The 25,313-nt window shown below is 41.0% G+C and overlaps 2 protein-coding genes across 2 annotated transcripts; both read left to right on the top strand.

Annotated features, from left to right (window-relative positions):
* On the top strand, positions 5,018-6,086 carry LOC102181615 (olfactory receptor 56A4). The gene has a single exon (XM_005689775.3). It carries the CDS (start codon positions 5,096-5,098, stop codon positions 6,035-6,037), a length of 942 nt encoding a protein of 313 aa, XP_005689832.1. The 5' UTR covers positions 5,018-5,095; the 3' UTR covers positions 6,038-6,086.
* LOC108637613 (olfactory receptor 56A4-like) lies at positions 14,069-15,067 on the top strand. Its single transcript, XM_018058915.1, has one exon. The coding sequence runs from the start codon at positions 14,069-14,071 to the stop codon at positions 15,065-15,067; it is 999 nt and encodes a 332-aa protein (XP_017914404.1).

The following is a 25,313-nucleotide window of genomic DNA, read 5'->3' as shown; positions in this document are numbered from 1 at the left end:
CTAGGTATGTTGATTACTTGAGAGAAGTCTGAGGAGCTCTGTACTACATTATCCAGCTGACTAGTATTAGCTAGAAGACATTCTTGAGACTATAACTTTTCATTTCTTTTTCCTGCTATAGGGTAAATTCTGCCTTACTTAGAATCATAAACTTTGATTTTCTTCTGCACCAGTCTTTTTCCCTCAACTAAATGGATTGCATACTTTACCAAATAATAAACACAATATAGTGATCACCATGTCTCATTTTTCCTACTCTTCACTGAGTGATGGAATGATCAATGTCCCATATACTCTTGAGAAAGAACCTCCTGACACTCACTTTTTTCTAAAGAGACTTGAATTTTAATGTTTGGAAATCACCTTTATTATCCTGCTTAGGCTATGGTTAGCTATATGAATTGGGTAGATAATTTAAACCTGCCATATTTTAGTTTCATTTTCTCACAAACATGGACAAAATCAATTTTTTAACTGTGTGATTTTGTAAACTCAATTGCATACATAAAAACATTAACTACAATCGTTCAATAGCTTTGTTAAGTTTCCTTACTAAACTCCTGTCTTCTTTCCTTCTCTCCCTTCCCTTTTTTCCTATCTTCGTCTCCTCTTTTTCTCTGCTCCTTTTTTTCCTTCTGCCCTGATATCTCCTTCTCCAGCAGTTGTGTGTAGGAGAGTGTGAGACCTAGAACCAGACTCCACCTGGACTCCTCTCTCTGTGATTCCTGTGCACAAGGTCCCAAAGATCCTACATTTAGCCTGAGTGTCCCTATCCTAAGAAGCATTTGAAGACCTTCACAGGAGAGGCTATTTTTAGGCCTGATTTTCAGTTCAGTGTGGTGGCTGTACTGGTGGCAATCCCTCTTGTTTTCCCAAGAAAGCAATGCCAAGTGGTGCTCTGTATAAGATGTGGATTGTTAACTAGCATTTCCTGAAACCACAGTGATGGTTCAGACAAAGAATAGTCTTGAAGGTGAAATCTTGGACAAGAGTCCATCCACTTGCAAAGAGGGCCACTCCCAGGTATTTGCTTGGGTCCAAACCACTGATCCTCCCATCGCATGAGATGGGACACTTGGAAAGTGCTTCCTGGCCCCCACAGTTGCCTGTGGTCCATGCTCCTCTGAGATCCCTGCTCTTTTGATCACTGGGGGTATTCCTCTGTCACCTCCCTACACAGACTTACAGTTGTTGAGGGTAATTTATTCTGTCTTTCTCCACAGGTGCAACTATAGAAATTTTTTTCTGAGAAGGTTCTCATCCCTCAGTTTCCTTACACTTCTTTTCTTGTTTTTTTTTTTTTTTTCTTTATTCAGACTCCCCAAGAGCTTTTGATCTCTTTCTCTCTCACTTTGCTCACAGTGCTGAATTAATATACTCTATTGGGAAATAGACCACAGGGCCTTGGGGTACAGGTGTCTGACAAGGGCACCAACCCCTGTGAGCAATGGGGATGGAAGGGGCACAGTGAAGCTGGAGCCCATAAAATCAGCCTCTAGAGCCTTTGGAAGGGCCAGTTCAGGTACTTTCCCCAACAACCAGAAGGAGCAGCAGTGCAAACTTCTGGAGGTGGTAAGTCCCAGCTGGGGCCAGGAAAATTGTGAAGAAGGAGGCAATGAAGAAAGGAGGTGAGTACAGGAATAAAAAGGAGATGGAATGCTTTCAAGAGGGCCTAGTACAGATGTTGATCCTGTGAAGATACTTAGATCCTGTGGCCATATAAATCTTGTATAAGGTTTATGGGCTTCAAACAACTCTAGGCTCAAAGCCCTTCACCCATATCATGGCTGGGAGACTAAGGCTGTGCGCCTAGCTGGGTCAGAATCTTTCTTTCCAACCTAGTCTAAATCCATCTGTGAGCCAAGATGATCATTCCTTTTTCTAGGCAGCCATTTCTGGGCTTGGATATTCTATTATCAGTTCAGTTCAGTTCAGTCGCTCAATTGTGTCCGACTCTTTGCGACCCCATGAATTGCAGCACGCCAGGCCTCCCTGTTCATCACCAATTCCCGGAGTTCACTCAGACTCACGTCCATCGAGTCAGTGATGCCATCCAGCCATCTCATCGTCTGTCATCCCCTTTCCCTCTTATCCCCAATCCCTCCCATCATCAGAGTCTTTTCCAGTGAGTCAACTCTTCGTATGAGATGTCCAAAGTACTGGAGTTTCAGCTTCAGCATCATTCCCTCCAAAGAAATCCCAGGGTTGATCTCCTTCAGAATGGACTGATATATTCTATTATATTTTTGGTTATTTAAGACTTATCTGACCTTTCCAGATCCAATATATCATGGTCAGAGAACACGATTTCTTTGTTAGTACCTGGAACAAAGAATCATAGCAGCCACTCCTTTATAAACATCAGCCTGTGAGTAAAAACTAATGGAATTGGAGTATTGGCGATCAAATCTATGCCCAGATGGCCAACAAGTCCTCACTTCTTAGAATAAGAGGCCTTACTTTCAATGAGGAGAATACATATACAGAGAAAAAAATGGTTCTGGCTATCAAGGAATTTAAGAGAGACTATAAGATGGAGCTGAAAGTATATTGCTGTACTATATCAGTGTTATTGGAGGTCTGAAAGGGACATTTCTTTCCCATGTCACTTAAAAGACTTTTGGTCATGTTCTATAACTCCAGTCTCCCTGCATCTCGTCTTTTCTTACACCAAATTCAAGAGTCCTCCTCATCCCTCTAATACATCCTTTCTTCTCCATCTACATGCCTGTGTTCAGATCTTGATCACTTTTCCTCTGAACTATTTGGGACTCTCTAAAAGGCTTGTGTGCAAGTATCCTTTGTCTCGTCTGTAGCATGGCACTTCCCTGTGTGAAATTCTCTGTTGATACCTTAGGATGTACCTGACAATGCCTACTGCCAGGTGGGCTGTGAATGGCGGCATATGCTCCTTCATGCCTGTAAAGTTTGTCTCCTGACACTCTTCTCCCCCATCTCCTCTCCCCAAAGAAATTGGGATCTACCAGCCCACTAAACTGTATCATTATTTATTACTGAGCACCCACCTAGGCAGACCTTTCTTCTCTTGCCATTACCTATAAGAGTGACCCTCTCCTCTCCCCAGGTGAATGTTATCCCTTTTTGTTTCCTATTCTGATGCTCTTAGCTTGTCATATCCCTGGGCTAACAGAATCTCAGGAAATGATCCTTTTTGTCCCCACAACAACGCTGAAGCTAAATATCATTTATCTGTTTTATAAATGAGAAAACTAGGTACCAAAGAGTTTAAATAGCTGTCAGGGTGGTACAATGAGTATAAAAGCCAGAATTGGAATTCATTTCCATCTAAGGTCCACATTTCAAGCATAACACATTGTTTCATTCATCTGTACTTCTGTCTCTTTCCAGTTGTTTGTAAGATCATCTTTACTGGGCCGCAACCATACTGTATTGTAAGTATTGATAGGTTAATTTTCCTCTATTAATTAAGCTCTCGGAAGATAACTGTTTTTCCTTAATCCATGTTATACATTTGTATGCTTTACGATAAAACTGAGTACTGAGAAGGCACTGACTCTTTTCTCATTTGTTCAAATAGATCAAACCACTCTGAGGATTCAGAACTTGAAGTAACTGGAAAGGAGAAACCTTTTCAGGAAAGGTGAGTATGTTTACTATTCTTATTTCTCCGATTCACATAGGGTAATTTTCTTAATCACAAATGGGAATACAGGACAGAGTTGATACATCATTTTCCTTATTGCTGTTTTAATCCCAGAATCCTTGGTTTGTCTTAAAAGCCTTACAATGGGTAGAAATTGTGTGTGTGTGTGTGGGTTATATTGATAAAATCTGCATTTGGGAAGTCTGAGACATTCAAAGTGAAAGTCCTTTTTCCAATTCTTATCTGACAGCAAAAGTCTGATACCTCCTTGCACCCACTTCACCCTCCTGCAAGAGACTTGTCAGACAGTACTCATAAGCATCATTAAGAACCTCAGCTCTGTTGACTACATACTGCCTGGGCTCCCGTCTTCATCCTGCCGTGATTCTCTGGCTCTTTCCTGTTCTTTGACTGGTGCGTCCGCTGTTGTCATCCTTCTTAGTACTTGGTTCACCCTCATCTCTGTTTAGCAGTGAGGGGGATAAGACAGTACCCAATCCAAGAAACAAATGGAATCAAAGCAGGTGAGTTTACAGAACAGATTCCAAATGCTGGGATCATTGGGTCCGGCCACAAGAAATCACAGATAATTTTGCTAACCAGGTATATGAATTCCTATTGAAGTTCATATGCCTAAATCTCACTCTCTAACTAGTTTTCTATTTTATTTTTGGTAACCTCCTGGTATGCCTCAATACTGACAACCTCCTGGTATCCCTCAATACTGATTGTCTCTGTCACTAGGATAGGAAATTCACAGTCTTTTCTAAAGGACTCAAACCAAAGAAAGCACTCTTCCAGTTTCACAAAGAGAAATAGCAGCAAATAATCCAGTAAGAGAATGATAAACATTATGCCTTGAAATAAAATCCTCTTTGAGGATGGAAGAACATATTCTTCTTCGGTGGGGTCAAGGAATATGTACCTCTAATCTTTTATGAAAATAAAGAATCCTGAAGTCAGTCCCTGTCCAATTGTACAGAAATGGCTGGGCTTTTCTAAGACTTCCATGTGGTCAGCTGAACACAGCCCTCTGTGTAGCTGTCCCTTTTAAACTCTGAGGGAAGGAAAGCCTTAATTAAACTGTGCTTACTGAGGCTAAATATCGTGAAAGAGCTCTAGAGTCAAATTCCTTGGTTCTCAGTCCTGGCTTCACATACTAACTTTTTAATTCTGATCAAAGTATCTTGCTCCCCTTTATCTGTACACTTTCATTATCTGCAAAGTTAGAATAACAATATTAATTACATTTAAGTGCTTTTAAAAGGATGATATGAGTTAATGAATATAAACATTCAGCATAATATAGCATAAAGTTTGTTCAGGTAAATGTCAGCAATGATTGATGATGGTTTGAAAACTTCATTGGGACAGGTTAAGAGCATATCTAGAATGCATACTTTCTGTGGTAATATATTCTGTCCTATATTTTAAGGACTGTGTGTTTTCAGTGTGATCAGAAAACATTACATGATATCACACAGCAACTACTCCACTCCCCCAGTCTCCGAATTCCTCCTCATCTGCTTCCCTAACTACCAGAGCTGGCAGCACTGGCTGTCCCTGCCCCTCAGTCTCCTCTTCCTCCTGGCCATGGGGGCCAACGCCACCCTCCTGATCACCATCCGGCTGGAGGCCTCTCTGCATGAGCCCATGTACTACCTGCTCAGCCTCCTCTCCCTGCTGGACATGGTGCTCTGCTTCACCGTCATCCCCAAGGTCCTGGCCATCTTCTGGTTTGACCTCAGGTCCATCAGCTTCTCAGGCTGCTTCCTCCAGATGTTCATCATGAATTGCTTCCTTGCCATGGAGTCCTGCACATTCATGGTCATGGCCTATGACCGCTATGTGGCCATCTGCCACCCACTACGGTACCCCTCCATCATCACTGATCAATTCGTAGCTAGGGCTGCCATCTTTGTAGTGGCCCGGAATGGCCTCTTTTTCCTCCCTGTTCCAATCCTTTCTGCCAGACTCAGATACTGTGCGGAGAACATCATCAAGAACTGCATCTGCACTAACCTCTCTGTGTCCAAACTCTCCTGTGATGACATCACCTTCAATCGGCTCTACCAGTTTGTGGCAGGCTGGACCCTACTGGGCTCTGACCTCATCCTTATCATTCTCTCCTACTCTTGTATCCTGAAAGCTGTGCTAAGGATTAAAGCTGAGGGAGCTGCTGCCAAGGCCCTGAGCACCTGCGGTTCCCACTTCATCCTCATCCTCTTCTTCAGCACAGTCCTGCTGGTGCTGGTCATCACTAACCTGGCCAGGAAGAGGATTCCCCCAGATGTCCCCATCCTGCTCAACATCCTGCACCACCTCATCCCCCCAGCTCTGAACCCCATTGTTTATGGTGTGAGAACCAAGGAGATCAAGCAGGGAATCCAGAAACTGCTCAAGAGGTTATAAGGGGTAAAAAGAATCAGACCCAACTCCTGAAATTGTTAAAGAAAGTCAGGAATTATTTGTATACTGGAAAGGGAATTTCACTTTTTAATCCTGAAATGAATTCTGATTTTTCTTTGCCTTAATATCTTAGATAAGAATGAAAATATTCCTCCATTAATCTTTGTTTCCTGTTGCTTCAAAGGAATTCTTTCTTTGTTACATATTTTGGGGAATTTTTCTTTTTTTTCTTTTTTCTTTTCTTTTTTATTAATTTTTTTTTAAATTTTAAAATCTTTAATTCTTACATGCGTTCCCAAACATGAACCCCCCTCCCACCTCCTTCCCACAGCATCTCTCTGGGTCATCCCCATGCACCAGCCCCACGCATGCTGCACCCTGCGTCAGACATAGACTGGCAATTCAATTCTTACATGATAGTATACATGTTAGAATGCCATTCTCCCAAATCATCCCACCCTCTCCCTCTCCCTCTGAGTCCAAAAGTCCGTTATACCCATCTGTGTCCTTTTTCCTGTCTTGCATACAGGGTCGTCATTGCCATCTTCCTAAATTCCATATATATGTGTTAGTATACTGTATTGGTGTTTTTCTTTCTGGCTTACTTCACTCTGTATAATTGGCTCTGGGGAATTTTTCGTGGCAGAATCTTTAAATGAGAGGCATGGCAAGCCTAGTCAATGGCGTAGGATTAGATTAGGAGTGTTTGACCGCTAAAGACACAGAATATACATGATAACTTTAAAAAGATCTGCCTGTCCCCTGATTTACAAAGGATGTGGAAGCCTTCCTTCCCTGTCTCCAGTTTCAGCCTGACAGAGCCCCACACGACTTGTGCATTGTGAAGGGTGGATTGGGCTGGACTACAGACGTTACTCTGAATCTCAGCGTTGAGCGCTTTGCCCTGAGCATTCCTGACATTCCTCTCTGGCACCTGTGGCAGAGGTGACATCTTCCGGCTCCTCAGATCATTTCAGACCTGATAAAATTTTCCATCTGTGCAACACCTCCATATATATATATATTTACCATCACTTTGCAGAATGAGTAAGTATGAACATTCTGCATGTTATTGTCATTTAGTCACTAAGTCAACTCTGACTCTTTGCAGCCCTATGAACTGTAACCCGCCAGACTCCTCTGTCCACAGAATTTCCCAGACAAGAATACTGGAGTGGGTTGCTATTTCCTTCGCCAGGAGATCTTCCCAACTCAAGGACAGAACCTGTGTCTCCTGCATTGCAGGTAATTCTTTACCACTGAGCCATCAGGGAAGCCCACTTTGCATGTACATACATTAAATTATTTGGACGTTAAGTGAGTGGTTAATTATTACCATTTTCCTAAGCACACTGCTTCCTGCTGCACTCTGAATAGGAGGAAAATCATTATCATACATCCCATTTACCTTGGGGTAGAAGATATCCATACCATTGTAGTGCTCCTCTGTCCCTACGGTCATTTCTACCATGAGTTTATTCTCTTGAGAAAATTTTACTTACATGAAGGTTCAAACCACTGGGTCCCAAAACGTTGAATGCCACTTAAAACTATGAATTGAGCATACTATATTCATATCCATTTCAGTCTGAATACGCCATGAGGCTCCTACAAGCATATCTTCTTGAATTCCAAGAGGCAGTCTCTGGTGATGAGTGGCAGTGGTGCCACTCCAGTGCTCATACCTTTTGAAGCTCTCTGGCTTCTAGTGTTGCTTGGTTGCCCCAGTTCTCTCCACTTTCCCATCTGGTATAGTCAAGGGATCAAAACAGTCTCTGATGCACCAATCATGAAACAGCAATCTGCTTTCACCAGACCTAGGCAGCTACCTTAGTAAATTATCTTACTAATTTATGGCTATAGAGTGTGTAGATACTTGACAGCTTTGCAAGCCCTGCCTAGAGCAGTACAAAAGAGTATACCTATCAGTTTATCTGTAAAATAACCAAAGAGATAAATAGAGCTCACAATGCTATATATCATGTTTTCTTCAGATCCCATGGAGTCCTTAATTTAGTGTAATTTTCCTTCTTAGGGAAGAATAGCTCCTGCAACTTCTCTCAGAACCATCTATGACTTGGTGCTTCCTCTGAGAAAAGCTGTTAAGATGTTATTCTTTGCTTGTGAAATGTTCTCAGTAGAAAAGAGTGACGGTATCATTCATTGCTATTGTCACTTTTGTCTGCCTCCATCCTGCCTGTCATGATTTCTCCTTTCGTTGATTGATTATCCTTCCTAGTTTAGACTCTTCCTGAGTGAGGATTTTTGGTTCTGGCATGCTGACAATACATTAACCAGGTAGTAGCAGATGCCCCTGGGATCCCTGTTTCTGTTCAGAAAGAGGTGGCAAAGTTGGAAGAATAAAGTATAGCAGGGTTATCTCTACCCCTACACTTTACTTATGGTCAGTTACTAGCATTGTCAGATAGGATGAAGCTGATATCCAATCCAAGGTTCCCTTCAGAAGACATAGAGTTAGGTTCAAAGTACGAGACATAGTATCTTGTCCAGCTATACTCCGTCATCTGAAATACACAGTTGCAAGCATAGTCCTGGAATTCAGGTAAGGTGGGAAAGACAAATTGTGTCTCAGCATCCTGTCCAGCTCCCTCAGTCTTCTTGCTGGCACCCAGAAGCTTTCTAAGGCATTTCCCTTTTGTTTCTGCGTGTATTCAGATGAAGCTTATAGTCACCCAGTGAGTGCTGCTGCTGCTAACTCGCTTCAGTCGTGTTTGACTCTGTGTGACCCCATAGACGGCAGCCCACCAGGCTTCCCCATCCCTGGGATTCTCCAGGCAAGAACAATGGAGTGGGTTGCCATTTCCTTCTCCAATGCATGAAAGTGAAAAGTGAAAGTGAAGTCACTCAGTCGTGTCTGACTCTTAGCGACCTCATGGACTGCAGCCTACCAGGCTCCTCTGTCCATGGGATTTTCCAGGCAAGAGTACAGGAGTGGGTTGCCATTGCCTTCTCCAACCCAGTGAGTGAGTCAGATTTTAATGCCCTTATTGTCCTATCATTAATACTAAATCTTTCATTTGTCCTTTCCTACGTCCATTTAAGCCACTGCGCAGTAGATAATAAGGGAAAGTAATACATCTGTAGCACATTACACTTCATGCTCATTTTGCATGCACTCACCATAAGGAAATGACCCTCTTTAATGGATAATAAGCCTTTGACTGTGTGGATCACAATCAACTGTGGAAAATTCTGAAACAGATGGGAATACCAGACCACCTGACCTGCCTCTTGAGAAACCTATATGCAGGTCAGGAAGCAACAGTTAGAACTGGACGTGGAACAACAGACTGGTTCCAAATAGGAAAAGGAGTACGTCAAGGCTGTGTATTGTCACTCTGCTTTTTTAACTTATATGCAAAGTATATCATGAGAAATGCTGGGCTGGAAGAAGCACAAGCTGGAATCAAGATTGCCAGGAGAAATATCAATAACCTCAGATATGCAGATGACATCACCCTTATGGCAGAAAGTGAAGAGGAACTCAAAAGCCTCTTGATGAAAGTGAAAGTAGGAAGCGTGAAAAAGGTTGGCTTAAAGCTCAACATTCAGAAAATTAAGATCATGGCATCTGGTCCCATCACTTCATGGGAAATAGATGGGGAAACAGTGGAAACAGTGTCAGACTTTATTTTTTACGGCTCCAAAGTCACTGCAGATGGTGACTGCAGCCATGAAATTAAAAGACACTTACTCCTTGGAAGAAAAGTTACGACCAACTTAGATAGCATATTGAAAAGCAGAGACATTACTTTGCCAACAAAGGTCCGTCTAGTCAAGGCTATGGTTTTTCCAGTGGTCATGCATGGATGTGAGAGTTGGATTGTGAAGAAAGCTGAGCACTGAAGAATTGATGCTTTTGAACTATGATGTTGGAGAAGACTCTTGAGAGTCCCCTGGACTGCAAGGAGGTCCAACCAGTCCATTCTGAAAGGGATTAGCTCTGGGATTTCTTTGGAGGGAATGATGCTGAAGCTGAAACTCCAGTACTTTGGACATCTCATGGGAAGAGTTGACTCATTGGAAAAGACTGTGATGCTGGGAGGGATTGGGGGCAGGAGGATAAGGGGACGACAGAGGATGAGATGGCTGGATGGCATCACTGACTCGATGGATATGAGTCTGAGTGAACTCCGGGAGTTGGTGATGGACAGGGAGGCCTGGCATGCTGCGATTCATGGGGTCGCAGAGTCGGACACGACTGAGCGACTGAACTGAACTGAATGGATAATATTCCTACTCAATGGACATGAGTTTGAGCAAACTCTGGGAGATAGTGAAAGATAGGGAAGCCTGGTGTGCTGCAGTCCATAGGGACACAAAGAATTGGACACGACTTAGTGACTGAACAATGACAACAAAGTTAAATCCTCATCTAAATGTGACTTTTCTAAGCGTACACTTAATGTCTGAAATAAATTTCTCTCTGTCCTCAGTCTTGAATATTTATTATTCAAACATTTATACTCCTTATGTAGACTGCCCCAGTTTCCCCACAAGTCTTCCTGGTTCAACTCTCTACCTATTTGTCACAACTTCCACATTGAATTTTTTTGTGTGTGTATGTGTTTTTTCCACTCCATGTTCTCCCCTTCCTTTTACCCCATTCCTCCCTCACCACTTTCTTTTTCTCCTCCTCTCCTTACCTTCACAAGAAATGGGCCTATGCTCTAGGTTCAGATGTCTAAAATGGTCTTAGCCCCACTGTGGGCTGTGGGAAAGAAGGGACAGAGTAGAGTCCATGGAGATAAAAATAGCCTCTGGATCCTCTGGAGGGCTGGACCAGAAGGTGCAGCAAACAGTCATAAATCACAGTAGCTCACAGATCAGTCTCCTCAAGCTGGTAGGTCTGGTTTGTATCCTGGAAAATAATTAAGATGGGATGATGAGGCATGTAGAGCTTCAGGTATTCATTATAAACAGAGAGAATAAATTCTTCTAGCAGAACTAAAGCAGGTCTGGTTCTGCATAATCAGTCTACCACTTTCCAAAAACGTGGTACATCACAGCTTTCAAATGGGAGCAAAGTGTTTCTAGTGTAAGCTGTGTATTATCCACTGAGTTGTCTGAGTAAGTGTTCTTGAACTAAATTTATACATTCATTATTTCCTGTGGCAACTGGAGAGCAAGAGTTTATATTTTCAACTGTAATTCAGCCCCTGCTCTTGAAGATTGCTCTAGAAGCACCAGAAGAGAAAGTGCCAGTAATCTCAGCTGCCTTGATTACCCCTGCCTTGCCCTCCTGTTTCATCCTGCTGTGTCCCCCCAGTGCTTTTTACTATTTCTCTAGCTAAGACAGAAGAGCTTTTCTATTGCTCGAGCCTTCATGCTCTCCAGAGGACTTGGCTCTGTGTGCAGAGTCAATATTTTCAGTTCACTGATCCAGGGAAAAGAACACAATAACCAGCTGGAAAGAAAGCAGATGAGTTTGTAGAAATCTATGTATTTCCTTAAGGTAAGTGGAATCTGGTAAGTTCGTATGGTCTGATGAACACAATAAAGAGTTTTTATCTGGATTTATGTCTGAAGTTACAGCTGTTTTAAGGTTCCAATTTTACCTTTTGAACCTTAGCTCTTTTGCCATGCTTTGTTAACAAAACCTAGTTCCAGCTTCCAAATATATCTTATGTGAAAGAATGGTGTTCCTAGGACCAGATTTGGAGATATCTGGACATTTTGGCATTCTTTACTGAATAGTTACATTGATTCTAAAAAAAATCAAATAACATCACTGGTTTAGGGAGGATGGGAGGAAGTTGATATCTAGTCTGAGTCAGGGAGGTTAGTGTTGGTGGGAAGCCCTAGTCTCTGGTATGTCTGTTTTATCTAAGATGAGAGCTCTGGAGGTATGGATTATCTCTGTCCTAAAGGAGGTGTTCCCATCATGAAGCTGAAGGATCACTTTGCTAGGAAATTTCTAAAGGAAACTTGATGGGGTGTACTGAAAAAGAAAATAAGAACTATAATTTTGAGCTGACCCAGAAATAGAACCAAATGAAAGGAGTTCCCATATGTAATACAGGAATCGTAAATGCCACGTGACCAACACCAAGAGCAAACCATAGTTCAAGCAAAGAAAAAGAGAGAGAGAGAGAGAGAGAGAGAGAGAGAGAGAGAGAGAGAGAGAGAGAAACATTCAGCTTTCCCCAAACTCTAGAGACTGATGTTCAATCCTGTAGCCAGTACCCAGTCAGAAGATGTGAGAGGTGCTGTGAGTGTAAAATGCACACTTAATTTTAAATATTTCATACAAAAAACAAAGAATGTAAAACATCTCTTTAACAGTTTTTTATATTGATTACATGTTAAAGTAACAATATTTTGGATATGTTGAGTAAAATAACATATTATTAAAATTAACTTCACATGTTTCCTTTAAATTTTTTAAGCTGGCTACTAGAAATTTAAAATTGTGCATGTGGCCCGCATTGTATTTCTGTTAGAAGTGCTGCTATAGGCGGTCTGGAAAGTGATAACATATGAGGCAAAACAGAAGAGCAAATTTGTTTCTTCCAACTTTGAAATTTGCCTTCAGATATTCACACTTACTTCTTAGTTTGGAGGAACAGGCTTCTACTTTCTCAGAAAGGAGAAGGAAGTTGAATCTAGGAGGGTCCAAAACTCATTAGGACCACTGCCATTGTTGATAAAAATTGGCTGAGTTTGGGATTCCTCAGAGTATTAAAAACAGGGACTTCCCTGGCCATTAAATGGTTAAGACTCTGTGCTTACTGTAGGGGGGCGCAGCTTTCATCCCTGGAGAGAGAATTACATAATTACATCCCTGGACACTTGCATGCTGTGTGGTACAGCCAAACAAACAAACAAACAAAAAAACAAAAACAAAATGTCACTGGGGCCCATCAACCAATGTTCTAAGTTTTAGTATGACAACCATTTATAAGGTGATTTCATAAGTATCTTAGATTTATTCATAAGTGGTTATAGTGAACCAGGCCAGGAACATGTGGAAATCTGTTTATCTGTGTTTGTGAATGATGGGGAATCCATGTGTGGTCAGATAAATACAGCACGAGCTGCTATCACTCACTCCTATAATAGTACCTGTAAACCCAAACTGTTGACTATTAAGGGGCTTCCCTGGTGGCTCAGCAGTGAAGAATCCACCTGCAATGCAGGAGCTGCAGAAGACCTGGTTTCCATCCTTGGGTTGGGAAAATCCCCTGGAGGTGGGCATGGCAACCCACTCCAGTATTCTTGCCTGGAAAATCCCTTGGACAGAGAAGACTGGAGTACTACAGTCCATGGGGTCGCAAAGAGTCAGACACGACTTACTTAGCATGCACATACATTGACGCCTAAAATTTCTTTTTCTTCTCCCAACTGCTTGCATTAGGAGACTTTTCCATACATTCTTTTTTTTTTTTTTTTTTTTTTAAATTTTTATTTATTTTTATTTATTTTTAATTTTTTTTAAAATTTTAAAATCTTTAATTCTTACATGCGTTCCCAAACATGAACCCCCCTCCCACCTCCCTCCCCACAACATCTTATTGCAAAATTTTTCTTTTTAGAACTCTTTAAGGTGCAATTTTCTGTAAAATGATAGTCATAATTCTAAAGTCTGGTATTTTCTGGCGAGGCACATAGGCCTGGTTTCTGCTTTGCCTGTATTGTCCTCTCTTGCTGGAAGAACAAGAATAGGCATTCATGCAGGGCCTATGCTGATACAGCCTCAAGGCCTATATAAGTGTTTTTGCAAATAGAGGCAGAAATTTTAGTGGCTAAGAGCTTCAGCTATAAATTCAGATTTGAGATTCAGAAGTTGGGAAACTGTGAACAATGAGAAGGGGAAAAATGGGAATTATTCAAGCTAAAGCGGAAATATGGTCATTTTACTATCATTTTATTTGTAGAATTTTAATAGAATAAATGAGTTTATATTTTAAAAGTGATGTGTTTATACTTATGAAATACTCACTCCACTATTATCATTTTTCAGTGCTTCTTTGGAAAATAAGTTACTTTCCCATAGGTAGTCATGTTGTCGGAATGGATTTTCTCTTGTCTTTCAGATTTTCCAAAGGGTCAGCTGTGATCAAAATTACATGGGATCACTCAGCAACTACTCCCTCTCCCCCAGTCTCCGAATTCCTCCTCATCTGCTTCCCTAACTACCAGAGCTGGCAGCACTGGCTGTCCCTGCTCCTCAGTCTCCTCTTCCTCCTGGCCATGGGGGCCAACGCCACCCTTCTGGTCACCATCCGGCTGGAGGCCTCTCTGCACGAGCCCATGTACTGCCTGCTCAGCCTCCTCTCCCTGCTGGACGTGGTGCTCTGCCTCACCGTCATCCCCAAGGTCCTGGCCATCTTCTGGTTTGACAATAAAGCCATCAGTTTCTCAGGCTGCTTCCTCCAGATGTTCATCATGAACAGTTTCCTGACCATGGAGTCCTGCACATTCATGGTCATGGCCTATGACCGCTATGTGGCCATCTGCAACCCTTTGCATTACCCGTCTGTCATCACTAACCAATTTGTAGCTAGCGCTGCCATCTTTGTAGTGGCCCGGAATGGCCTTCTTACTATGCCTATCCCCATTCTTTCCTCCCGACTGAGATACTGTGCAGAGAACATCATCAAGAACTGCATCTGCACTAACCTCTCTGTGTCCAAACCCTCCTGTGATGACATCACCTTCAATCGGCTCTACCAGTTTGTGGCAGGCTGGACCCTACTGGGCTCTGACCTCATCCTTATCATTCTCTCCTACTCTTGTATCCTGAAAGCTGTGCTAAAGATCAAGGTTGAGGGAGCTGCTGCTAAGGCCCTGAGCACCTGTGGTTCTCACTTCATCCTCATCCTCTTCTTCAGCACAGTCCTGCTGGTCCTGGTCATCACTAACCTGGCCAGGAAGAGGATTCCCCCAGATGTCCCCATCCTGCTCAACATCCTGCACCACCGCATCCCCCCAGCTCTGAACCCCATTGTTTATGGTGTGAGAACCAAGGAGATCAAGCAGGGAATCCAGAAACTGCTCAGGAGGTTATAAGAGGTAAAATGTGAGAGTCCTAATCTTGGGAACAGAAATTGCTAACAGTCAATGATTATCCTGAGGCATGACTGCGGGAATAAGTTTGGATGTTGCTTTCTCCAGTGTTAGAGTTGATTATGAAGATATCCGTAACTTTGTTCCTACTTTCTATTTCACTTACTGGAAACTTAGTCTTTTGCATTCTGGAGTTACCTGAATGTTTCCCCTGGCCTTATCTATGTAAGAGGGACTTATCAAGCCATAGTTACAAGAGCTTAACTAGAGTGATATTATTTTTCAAATAAAGAAAAACTGTTTCTATGAGTTTGCTTCTATTGTGTTTTGTTTGTTGGTCTTACTTTTTAGATTTCATATATAAGTGAAATCATGTAGTATTTGTCCCTTCTCTGTCTGACTTCTTTCACTTAGCATGTCCTCTAGGTCTAATTTTGTTTCAAATGGCAAAATTTTATTCTTTTAAAAAATGCCTGCATAATAGTTGTTTATATATAACCACATTTTCTTTATCCATTTATGTATAGATGGACATTCAAGCTGCTTCCATATCTGGGCTATTGTAAATAATGCCTCAATGTACATAAGGGTGCATGTATCTTTTTGAATTAGTGTCTTCCTTTTCTTTGGATAAACACCCAGATGTGGAATTTCTGGATCATATGGTAGTTCTATTTTTAGTATTTTTGAGAGGGACTTGTCAACTTTTGTACATTGTAGATGCAGCAATTTACATTCCCACCAATAGTGTGCAAGGGTCCCCTTTTCTCCACATCCTTGCCAACATCTGATTTTTGGTTACTGTCAGAAGGGATGAGCATTGTGTGTTGTGTGTGTTGCGTGTGTGTATATGTGTGTGTGTGTTTGTGAGGGTAGGAACAGGTGAGATAGATAAAGGGCATTAAGAAATAAAAAATTTCATCTATAAAATAAATGTAATGCACAGTGTAGGAAATATAGCCAATAGTATTGTAATAACTCTGCGTGGTGACAGATGGTACCTAGACTTACCATGGTGATCATTTTGTAATGTGTAAAAATAGCAAATCACTATGTTGTATACCTAAAACTAATATTGTACTTCAGTTACAAGAAAAAAGAGAAATAAATGTTACTGTAATCATTTTCAATGGCTCTCAGTTTCTTTAATTGCTTAATACTTTGCTATATGTTAGATCTCTTAGTTCCACCTGACACAGTTCAAACTGGTTTGTGCCATGGATGTATCTCTTGTGGTGATGTAGAAGCTGGCTCCGAAACTTCGATTCTTATAGTTGAGTGAATAGAGCTGTCTCCCTTAGTTCTGCCAGATCTCGTTACTTATCTAATGTCATTTCTCTGGAACATGAATGTCTCATAGTTCTTTCCTTCTTTTTAATGAATAAAAGAAAATTAACAATGGCTCGTGTGTGTGTGTGTGTGTGTGTGTGTGTGTGTGTGTGTGTGTGTGTATGGGCATATTTTAAGCGAAAATGAGTATTCTTTTTTCAGATGTACTTTGTCAACTTCTGACTTCATCTTGTCCTACCTGACTTTTCTATCATATTTCAGGCACCATGTGCATTCCCATTCTCTCCTGCTTATCTTCAGTCAGTCAGTTCAGTCGCTCAGTCATGTCTGACTCTTTGCGATCCCATGAATCACAGCACACCAGGCCTCCCTGTCCATCACCATCTCCTGGAGTTCACTCAAACTCATGTCCATCGAGTCGGTGATGCCATCCAGCCATCTCATCCTCTGTTGTCCCCTTCTCCTCCTGCCCCTAATCCCTCCCAGCATCATAGTCTTTTCCAATGAGTCAACTCTTCACATGAGGTGGCCAAAGTACTGGAATTTCAGCTTTAGCATCATTCCTTCCAAAGAAATTCCAGGGCTGATCTCCTTCAGAATGGACTGGTTGGATCTCCTTGCAGTCCAAGGGACTCTCAAAGGTCTTCTCCAACACCACAGTTCAAAAGCATCAATTCTTCGGCACTCAGCTTTCTTCACAGTCCAACACTCACATCTATACATGACCACTGGAAAACCATAGCCTTGACTAGACGGACCTTTGTTGGCAAAGTAATGTCTCTGCTTTTCAATATGCCATCTAGGTTGGTCATAACTTTTCTCCCAAGGAGTAACCGTCTTTTAATTTCATGGCTGCAATCACCATCTGCAGTGACTTTGGAGCCCAAAAAAATAAAGTCTGACACTGTTTCCACTGTTTCCCCATCTATTTCCCATGAAGTGATGGGACCAGATGCCATGATCTTAATTTTCTGAATGTTGAGCTTTAAGCCAACTTTTTCACTTTCCTCTTTCACTTTTATCAAGACGCTTTTGAGTTCCTCTTCACTTTCTGCCATAAGGGTGATGTCATCTGCATATCTGAGGTTATCGATACTTCTCCTGGCAATCTTGATTCCAGCTTGTGCTTCTTCCAGTCCAGCGTTTCTCATGATGTACTCTGCATATAAGTTAAATAAGCAGGGTGGCAATATATAGCCTTGACGTATTCCTTTTCCTATTTGGAACCAGTCTGTTGTTCCACATCCAAGCAACATGTCTAACTGTTACTTCCTGACCTGCATATAGGTTTCTCAAGAGGCAGGTCAGGTGGTCTGGTATTCCCATCTCTTTCAGAATTTTCCACAGTTGATTGTGATCCACACAGTCAAAGGCTTTGGCATAGTCGATAAAGCAAAAATAGATGTTTTTCTGGAACTGTCTTGCTTTTTCAATGATCCAATGGATGTTGGCAATTTGATCTCTGGTTCCTCTGCCTTTTCTAAAACCAGCTTGAACATCAGGAAGTTCACTTTACTATTGTGTGAGATGAATGCAATTGTGCAGTAGCTTGAGCTTTCTTTGGCATTGCCTTTCTTTGGGATTGGAATGAAAAATGACCTTTTCCAGTCCTGTGGCCGCTGCTGAGTTTTCCAAATTTGCTGACATATTGAGTACAGCACTTTCACAGCATCATCTTTCAGGATTTGAAATAGCTCAACTGGAATTCCATCACCTCCACTAGCTTTGTTTGTAGTGCTGCTTTCTAAGGCCCACTTGACTACACATTTCAGGATGTCTGGCTCTAGGTGAGTGATCATACCATCGTGATTATCTTGGTCATGAAGATCTTTTTTGTACAGTTCTACTGTGTATTCTTGCCACCTCTTAATATCTTCTGCTTCTGTTAGGTCCAGACCATTTCTGTCCTTTTTCGAGCCCATCTTTGCTTGAAACGTTCCCTTGGTATCTCTAATTTTCTTGAAGAAATCTCTAGTCTTTCCCATTCTGTTGTTTTCCTCTATTTCTTTGCATTGATCTCTGAGGAAGGCTTTCTTATCTCTTCTTGCTATTCTTTGGAACTCTGCATTCAGATGCTTATATCTCTTCTTTTCTCCTTTGCTTTTTGCTTCTCTTCTTTTCACAGCTATTTGTAAGGCCTTCCCAGACAGCCATTTTGCTTTTTTTCATTTCTTTTCCATGGGGATGGTCTGGATCCCTGTCTCCTGTACAATGTCATGAACCTTTGCCATAGTCCATCAGGCACTCTATCTATCAGATCTAGTTCCTTAAATCTATTTCTCACTTCCACTGTATAATCATAAGGGATTTTATTGAGGTCATACCTGAATGGTCTAGTGGTTTTCCCTACTTTCTTCAATTTAAGTCTGAATTTGGTAATAAGGAGTTCATGATCTGAGCCACAGTCAGCTCCTGGTCTTGTTTTTGTTGACTGTATAGAGCTTCTCCATCTTTGGCTGCAAAAAATATAATCAATCTGATTTGGTGTTGACCATCTGGTGATGTCCATGTGTAGAGTCTTCTCTTGTGTTGTTGGAAGAGGGTGTTTGCTATGACCCGTGCATTCTCTTGGCAAAAGTCTATTAGTCTTTGCCCTGCTTCATTCTGCATTCCAAGGCCAAATTTGCCTGTTACACCAGGTGTTTTTTGACCTCCTACTTTTGCATTCCAGTCCCCTATAATGAAAAGGACATCTTTTTTGGGTGTTAGTTCTCAAAGGTCTTGTAGGTCTTCATAGAACTGTTTAACTTCAGCTTCTTCAGCATTACTGGTTGGGGCATAGACTTGGATTACTGTGATATGAATGGTTTGCCTTGGAAACGAACAGATATCATTCTTTCCTTTTTGAGATTGCATCCAAGAACTGCATTTCGGACTTTTGTTGACCATGGTGGTTACTCCATTTCTTCTAACGGATTCCTGCCCACAGTAGTAGATATAATGGTCATCTGAGTTAAATTCACCCATTCCAGTCCATTTTAGTTCACTGATTCCTAGACTGTCAGTGTTCATTCTTGCCATCTCCTGTTTGACCACTTCCAATTTGCCTTGATTCATGGACCTAACATTCCAGGTTCCTATGCAATATTGCTCTTCACAGCATCAGACCTTGCTTCTCTCACCAGTCACATTCACAACTGGGTATTTTTTGTTTGTTTGCTTGTTTGTTTTGACTCCCTCCCTTCATTCTTTCTGGAGTTATTTCTCCACTAATCTCTAGTAGCATATTGGGCACCTACTGACCTAGGGAGTTCCTCTTTCAGTATCCTATCATTTTGCTTTTTCATACTGTTCATGGGGTTCTCAAGGCAAGAATACTGAAGTGGTTTGCCATTCCCTTCTCCAGTGGACCACCTTCTGTCAGACCTCTCCACCATGACCCACCCATCTTGGGTGGCCCCACAGGGCATGGCTTAGTTTCATTGAGTTGAACAAGGCTGTGGTCCTAGTGTGATTAGACCTGCTTATCTTGGATATATAGTTAAATTGACTTTCTCATTCTACTTTCAGCTTTGTTGTGTCAATTCTTATATCCTGTCCTGGTGCTACCTTGTCTTCCCATAGAATTCAGACTTACAAATTAGTGGATTAATTGAACAAAGATAAGTGGTTTTACTCTTTGCAATTCCTTCCATGATCACCCTAAAAATAGTGGAGACTCAGATTTTGGTCAGTAGTCCTAGGATTAATTTGCTCCTTTTTGTGACCATACCCCTTTTTGAACAGTCCAGTATTCTTGCCTGGAGAATCCCATGGACAAGGGAGCCTGGTGGGCTGCTGTCCATAGGGTTGCACAGAGTCGGACACGACTGAAGTGACTTAGCATGCATGCATGCATTGGAGAAGGAAATGGCAACCCACTCCAGTATTCTTGCCCAGAGAATCCCAGGGACAGGGCAGCCTGGTAGGCTACCGTCTATGGGGTTGCACAGAGTCAGACACGACTGAAGTGACTTAGCAGCAGCAGCAGCAGCAGCAGCAGCAGCAGCAGCAGCAGCAGCAGCAACAGCAGTATATGTTATTTTATAAATCATTTGAGGATATTCTCTAGTATAGCTGGTCTATGATGAAGCTGTGTGCTCAGTGGCTCAGTAATGTCCAACTCATTGCAACTCTGTGGACTATAGCCTGCAAGGCTTCTCTGTCCATGAAATTTTATAGACAAGAATACTGGAGTGGGTTGCCATTTCCTACTCCAGGGGATACTTCCCACCCAGGGGTCAAACCCACATTTGCTGTGTCTCCTGCATTGGCAGGGGTGTTCTTTTACCACTGAGCCACCTGGGAAGCCCATGATGAAGTTAGTCACTCTTTAAAAAATTATCAAATAATTTACTTCCATGGTATTGTCTTTCATCAAAACAATAGCTTTAAACTGCTCTCTCTTCTCTGTTTCACGATTCCCAAAACTAATTCTAACCCAGTACAAAACTTCTCAAGTGCTCTCCTATATGACCACTTTTCCAGTTGTTCCGAGCTCATTATTTTCAGGATATGTCCTTCTACGTGTGCTTACAGATTTACTACACATCCCTGCAATTATTCACCTTACTATTGCTGTTTCATTTTTTGGGTGAAATTTTGTGAAACTAGAGAATAGAAAGTTTCTATTTATCCATATATTTGTTTTTACTTAAGTGACATATTTTTTCCTGTGTAAAGATATTTCTAGGTTCAAGAGGGAGGGGATATATGTATACCTATGGCTGATTCATGTTGAGGTTTGACAGAAAACAACAAAATTCTGTAAAGAAATTATCCTTCAATTAAAACATAAATAAATTAAAAAAGATATTTATAAAATTTAATAACTAAAAATTAATAGTTTCCCTCATGGCTCAAATGGTAAACAATCTGCTTTTAATGCAGGAGACCTGGGTTAGGTCTCTGGGATGGGAGGATTCCCTAGAAGAGGGCATGGCTACCCACTCCAGTATTCTTGCTTGGAGAATTACATGGACAGAGGAGCATGGCAGGTTATACAGTCCATGGGGTTGCCAAGAGTCAGACATGACTGAGCCACTAACACTTTCACTCAATAGTAAAATAAATCATCATAAAGTACTTATTTAAAAAAAAAACAGTTTTTCTAGAATGTAGCTAATATGTAGGAGGAAGTCATTTCTTATCTAATGACATTTGTCTTTTTAAAGGATCTCTTAAATACATCTTCCAAGTCTCTGAGTGATACTTCTTTCCATCACCAATAATATCTCAGTTTATGTAACTCTCAGACATCTCAAGAGAAAATGTAAGCTGGTCACTGATTTCTCATTTCATCTGAGTTTAAATGCAAAATTCTCTCTTTTTATACTGAAAGTGTGTGTGTATCTGCAGGGAGGCAGGAACCCAAGGGAGCAGTATTCTTAAACCAACTCTTCATGTTTCCAGCTGCATAACAGTGACTGTTATAGACACAGCATCTTCATCTGGGTAAAGCCAGAGTGGGAGGCCAAGAGGAGGAGTCACACATTGTCTGAAAGCAGCTGGGTTGTCGAACGGTTACTATTATTTGGCACAGACTCTCTCTGTAAGTATTTTTGGGAACAGTACATTGGAAAGCCAAGCATAAGTGACACTTGCAGTTTGGTCCTCAACTTTACTTACTGTTTACTTCAGAGAATGTTATTATAGCTGCAGCTGTTAGTATGTGAAGACCCTGAAGATCACTGATATCAGAAGAGCATGAGCACATTAGAGTGTGGGTCAACTGAGCTCATGGAAGTCTGGGAGTCTGACTAGAGAGCAGTCCTTCTTGAATTATTAGAGGCATATTGTTAATGTCTGAATTTGTGCCAACTGCCATGAAGAAAAAACATAGATATCAATTAGGTCTACCTGGTCCATTGTATCATTTAAAGTTTGTGTTTCTTTGCTAATTTGCTGTAGGGATAAATCTACCTAAAGAAACAAAATGCCTATAGATAGAAAACTATAAAACACTGATGAAAGAAACAAAAGATGACACAAATAGATGGAGAAATATACCATGTTCATGGATTGGAAGAATCAATATAGTGAAAATGAGTATACCATCTAAAGCCATCCATAGATTCAGTGCAATCCCTATCAAGCTACCAACAGTATTTTTCACAGAACTAGAACAAATAATTTCACAATTTGTATGGAAACACAAAAAACCTTGAATAGCCAATGCAATCTTGAGAAAGAATAATGGAACTGGAGGAATCAACCTACCTGACTTCAGGCTCTACTACAAAGCTACAGTCATCAAGATAGTATGGTACTGGCACAAAGACAGAAATATAGATCAATGGAACAAAATAGAAATCCCAGAGATAAATCCATGCACCTATGGACACCTTATCTTTGATAAAGGAGGCAAGAATATACAATGGAGTAGAGACAATCTCATTAACAAATGGTGCTGGGAAAATTGGTCAACCACCTGTAAAAGAATGAAACTAGAACACTTTCTAGCAGCAAATACAAAAATAAACTCAAAATGGATTAAAGAGCTAAGTGTAAGACCAGAAACTATAAAACTCCTAGAGGAGAATATAGGCAAAACACTCTCTGACTTAAATCACAGCAGGATTTTCTATGACCCACCTCCCAGAGTAGTGGATATAAAAGCAAAAATAAACAAATGGGACCTAATTAAACTTCAAAACTTTTGCACAACGAAGGAAACTATAAGCAAGGTGAAAAGACAGCCTTCAGAATGGGAGAAAATAATAGCAAACGAAGCAACTGACAAAGAATTAATCTCAAAAATATACAAGCAGCTCAATATCAGAAAAATAAGCGACCCAATCAAAAAATGGACCAAAAAACTAAACAGACATTTCTCCAAAGAAGACATACAAACGACTAACAAACACACGAAAAGTTGCTCAACATCACTCATTATCAGAGAAATGCAAATCAAAACCACAATGAGGTAACATCTCAAGCCAGTCAGAATGGCTGCTATCAAAAAGTCTACAAACAATAAATGCTGGAGAGGGTGAGGAGAAAAGGAAACCTAACCCACTGTTGGTGGGAATGCAAACAAGTACAGCCACTATGGAGAACAGTGTGGAGATTCCTTAAAAAACTGGAAATAGAACTGCCATATGACCCAGCAATCCCACTGCTGAGTATACACATTGAGGAAACCAGAATTGAAAGAGACACATGTACCCCAATGTTCATTGCAGAACTGTTTACAAAAGCTAAGACATGGAAGCAACCTAGATGTCCATCAGCAGATGAATGGATAAGAAAGCTGTGGTACATATACACAATGGAATATTACTCAGCTATTAAAAAGAACTCATTTGAATCAGTTTTAATGAGGTGGATGAAACTGGAGCTGAGTATACAAAGTGAAGTAAGTCAGAAAGAAAAACACCAGTTCAGTATATTAACGCACATATATGGAATTTTGAAAGATGGTAATGATGATCCTATATGCAAGACAGCAAAAGAGACACAGATTTAAAGAACAGACTTTTGGACTCTGTGGGAGAAGGCGAGGGTGGGATGATATGAGAGAATAGAATTGAAACACGTATATTGCCATAAGTAAAATATATCATCAATCCAAGTTTGATACATGAAACAGAGCACTCAAATCTGGTGCACTGGTACAACCCTGAGGGATGGGATGGGGAGGGAGGTGGGAGAGGGGTTCAGGATGGGGGACACATGTACACTCATGGCTGATTCATCTCAGTATATGGCAAAATCCACCACAATATTGTAAACTAATTAGCCTCCAATTAAAATAAATAAATTAATTAAAAAAATTGTCCCTGATCCTAATGACCTAAATGAACCACCAGGAGAGGTGGCTAAGAACTGTAGGTCCAGGAAGAGACAAAACCATTAAAAAAACCTAGAGAATTCCCAGAGAGTCCATGGGAGGAAGATAATTTTCAAATAGGGAGAGTAGAGATTGGTCAGAATTGTACTTAAATGTCTAAAGTTAATGGGAGAAATAATCAGTTTGGTGTCTAAAGCTGAGCAGAGCTTCCCTGCAGATGGACCTACAAAGTTGGTAACTCTGCAGACTATCCTCTGTGCGTCAGGCAACCTGTGCATCAACAAACTCTCCAGGTGATTCTGACGCACACTAGTATTGAGGAACTGCTGGTCTAGATAAAAGAGAGTCCTGATGAGATGCCCATACTACAGGGTCAAGAAAAATAAACATCTCCAAACCTTGATAGGGAGATTTAGTGTGTGTGTGCTCCGAAATCCATCTATTGCTTCAGGAGAGAGAACAGCCCAACCTGGAAACTACTTTACCAGCAGGATCCTGGATGGTTAAGAAGATACTCTAAAGGAATTGACCCTTCTGTCTGTGAGCTTTTATTCTGGGGCATGTTTAAGTATTCCTCAGTTCTTCCCTTTTCTTAGAACCTCATTTCTTTAATTTTTCTTCTTTTTTCAGGAAATGATAAACAATTTGTTTGTTTTAAGCAGTTACTTACCAAAGACTCATGCAAATAAGACACTGTGCAGCTGTCTTTTGTACTTATTGTTCTCTTTTTCCTCTCAGCACTAAAATATTTACCCATTTTGTTTTGTTCAGATTTTTAATGAGTGTTAAGCAACAATGCCCGTGGTTAATGGTAGAGCAAGATGTGGAGATAGCATTAATAAGTTAAATGAGTGCAAGGTGTTATGATGCTTTCAACAGTCTATCAGTCTCCTATCTTAATAGTACTTATTGAGTGCTAACTGTGTTACCAGATATGTGGTATTTTTATTTGTGCTATAATAAAGAGATAAGATTCCACTGCTGGCAGATGGAACACAGAGTTTTTGGAAGACAAATAGGAAATGTGAAGGAATATGAGGAAGTTTTGTTAATGCTTTAATAGTAGCATGCTCAGGATGTTTAAGGGTCACAGAGAACAAGAAGTGGAAGAAGCATTTAATTATATATATATGTGCAAAGAGTAACAAGAAAAAACATTGTCTTTTCCTTAAATTTCTAAGAGGTGTA

The sequence above is a fragment of the Capra hircus genome, chromosome 15, assembly GCF_001704415.2.
Source record: "Capra hircus breed San Clemente chromosome 15, ASM170441v1, whole genome shotgun sequence".
Classification (NCBI taxonomy): Eukaryota; Metazoa; Chordata; class Mammalia; order Artiodactyla; family Bovidae; genus Capra; species Capra hircus.
Note: the sequence above shows the minus strand (reverse complement) of the source record. Positions and strands in the feature narration are given on the sequence as shown.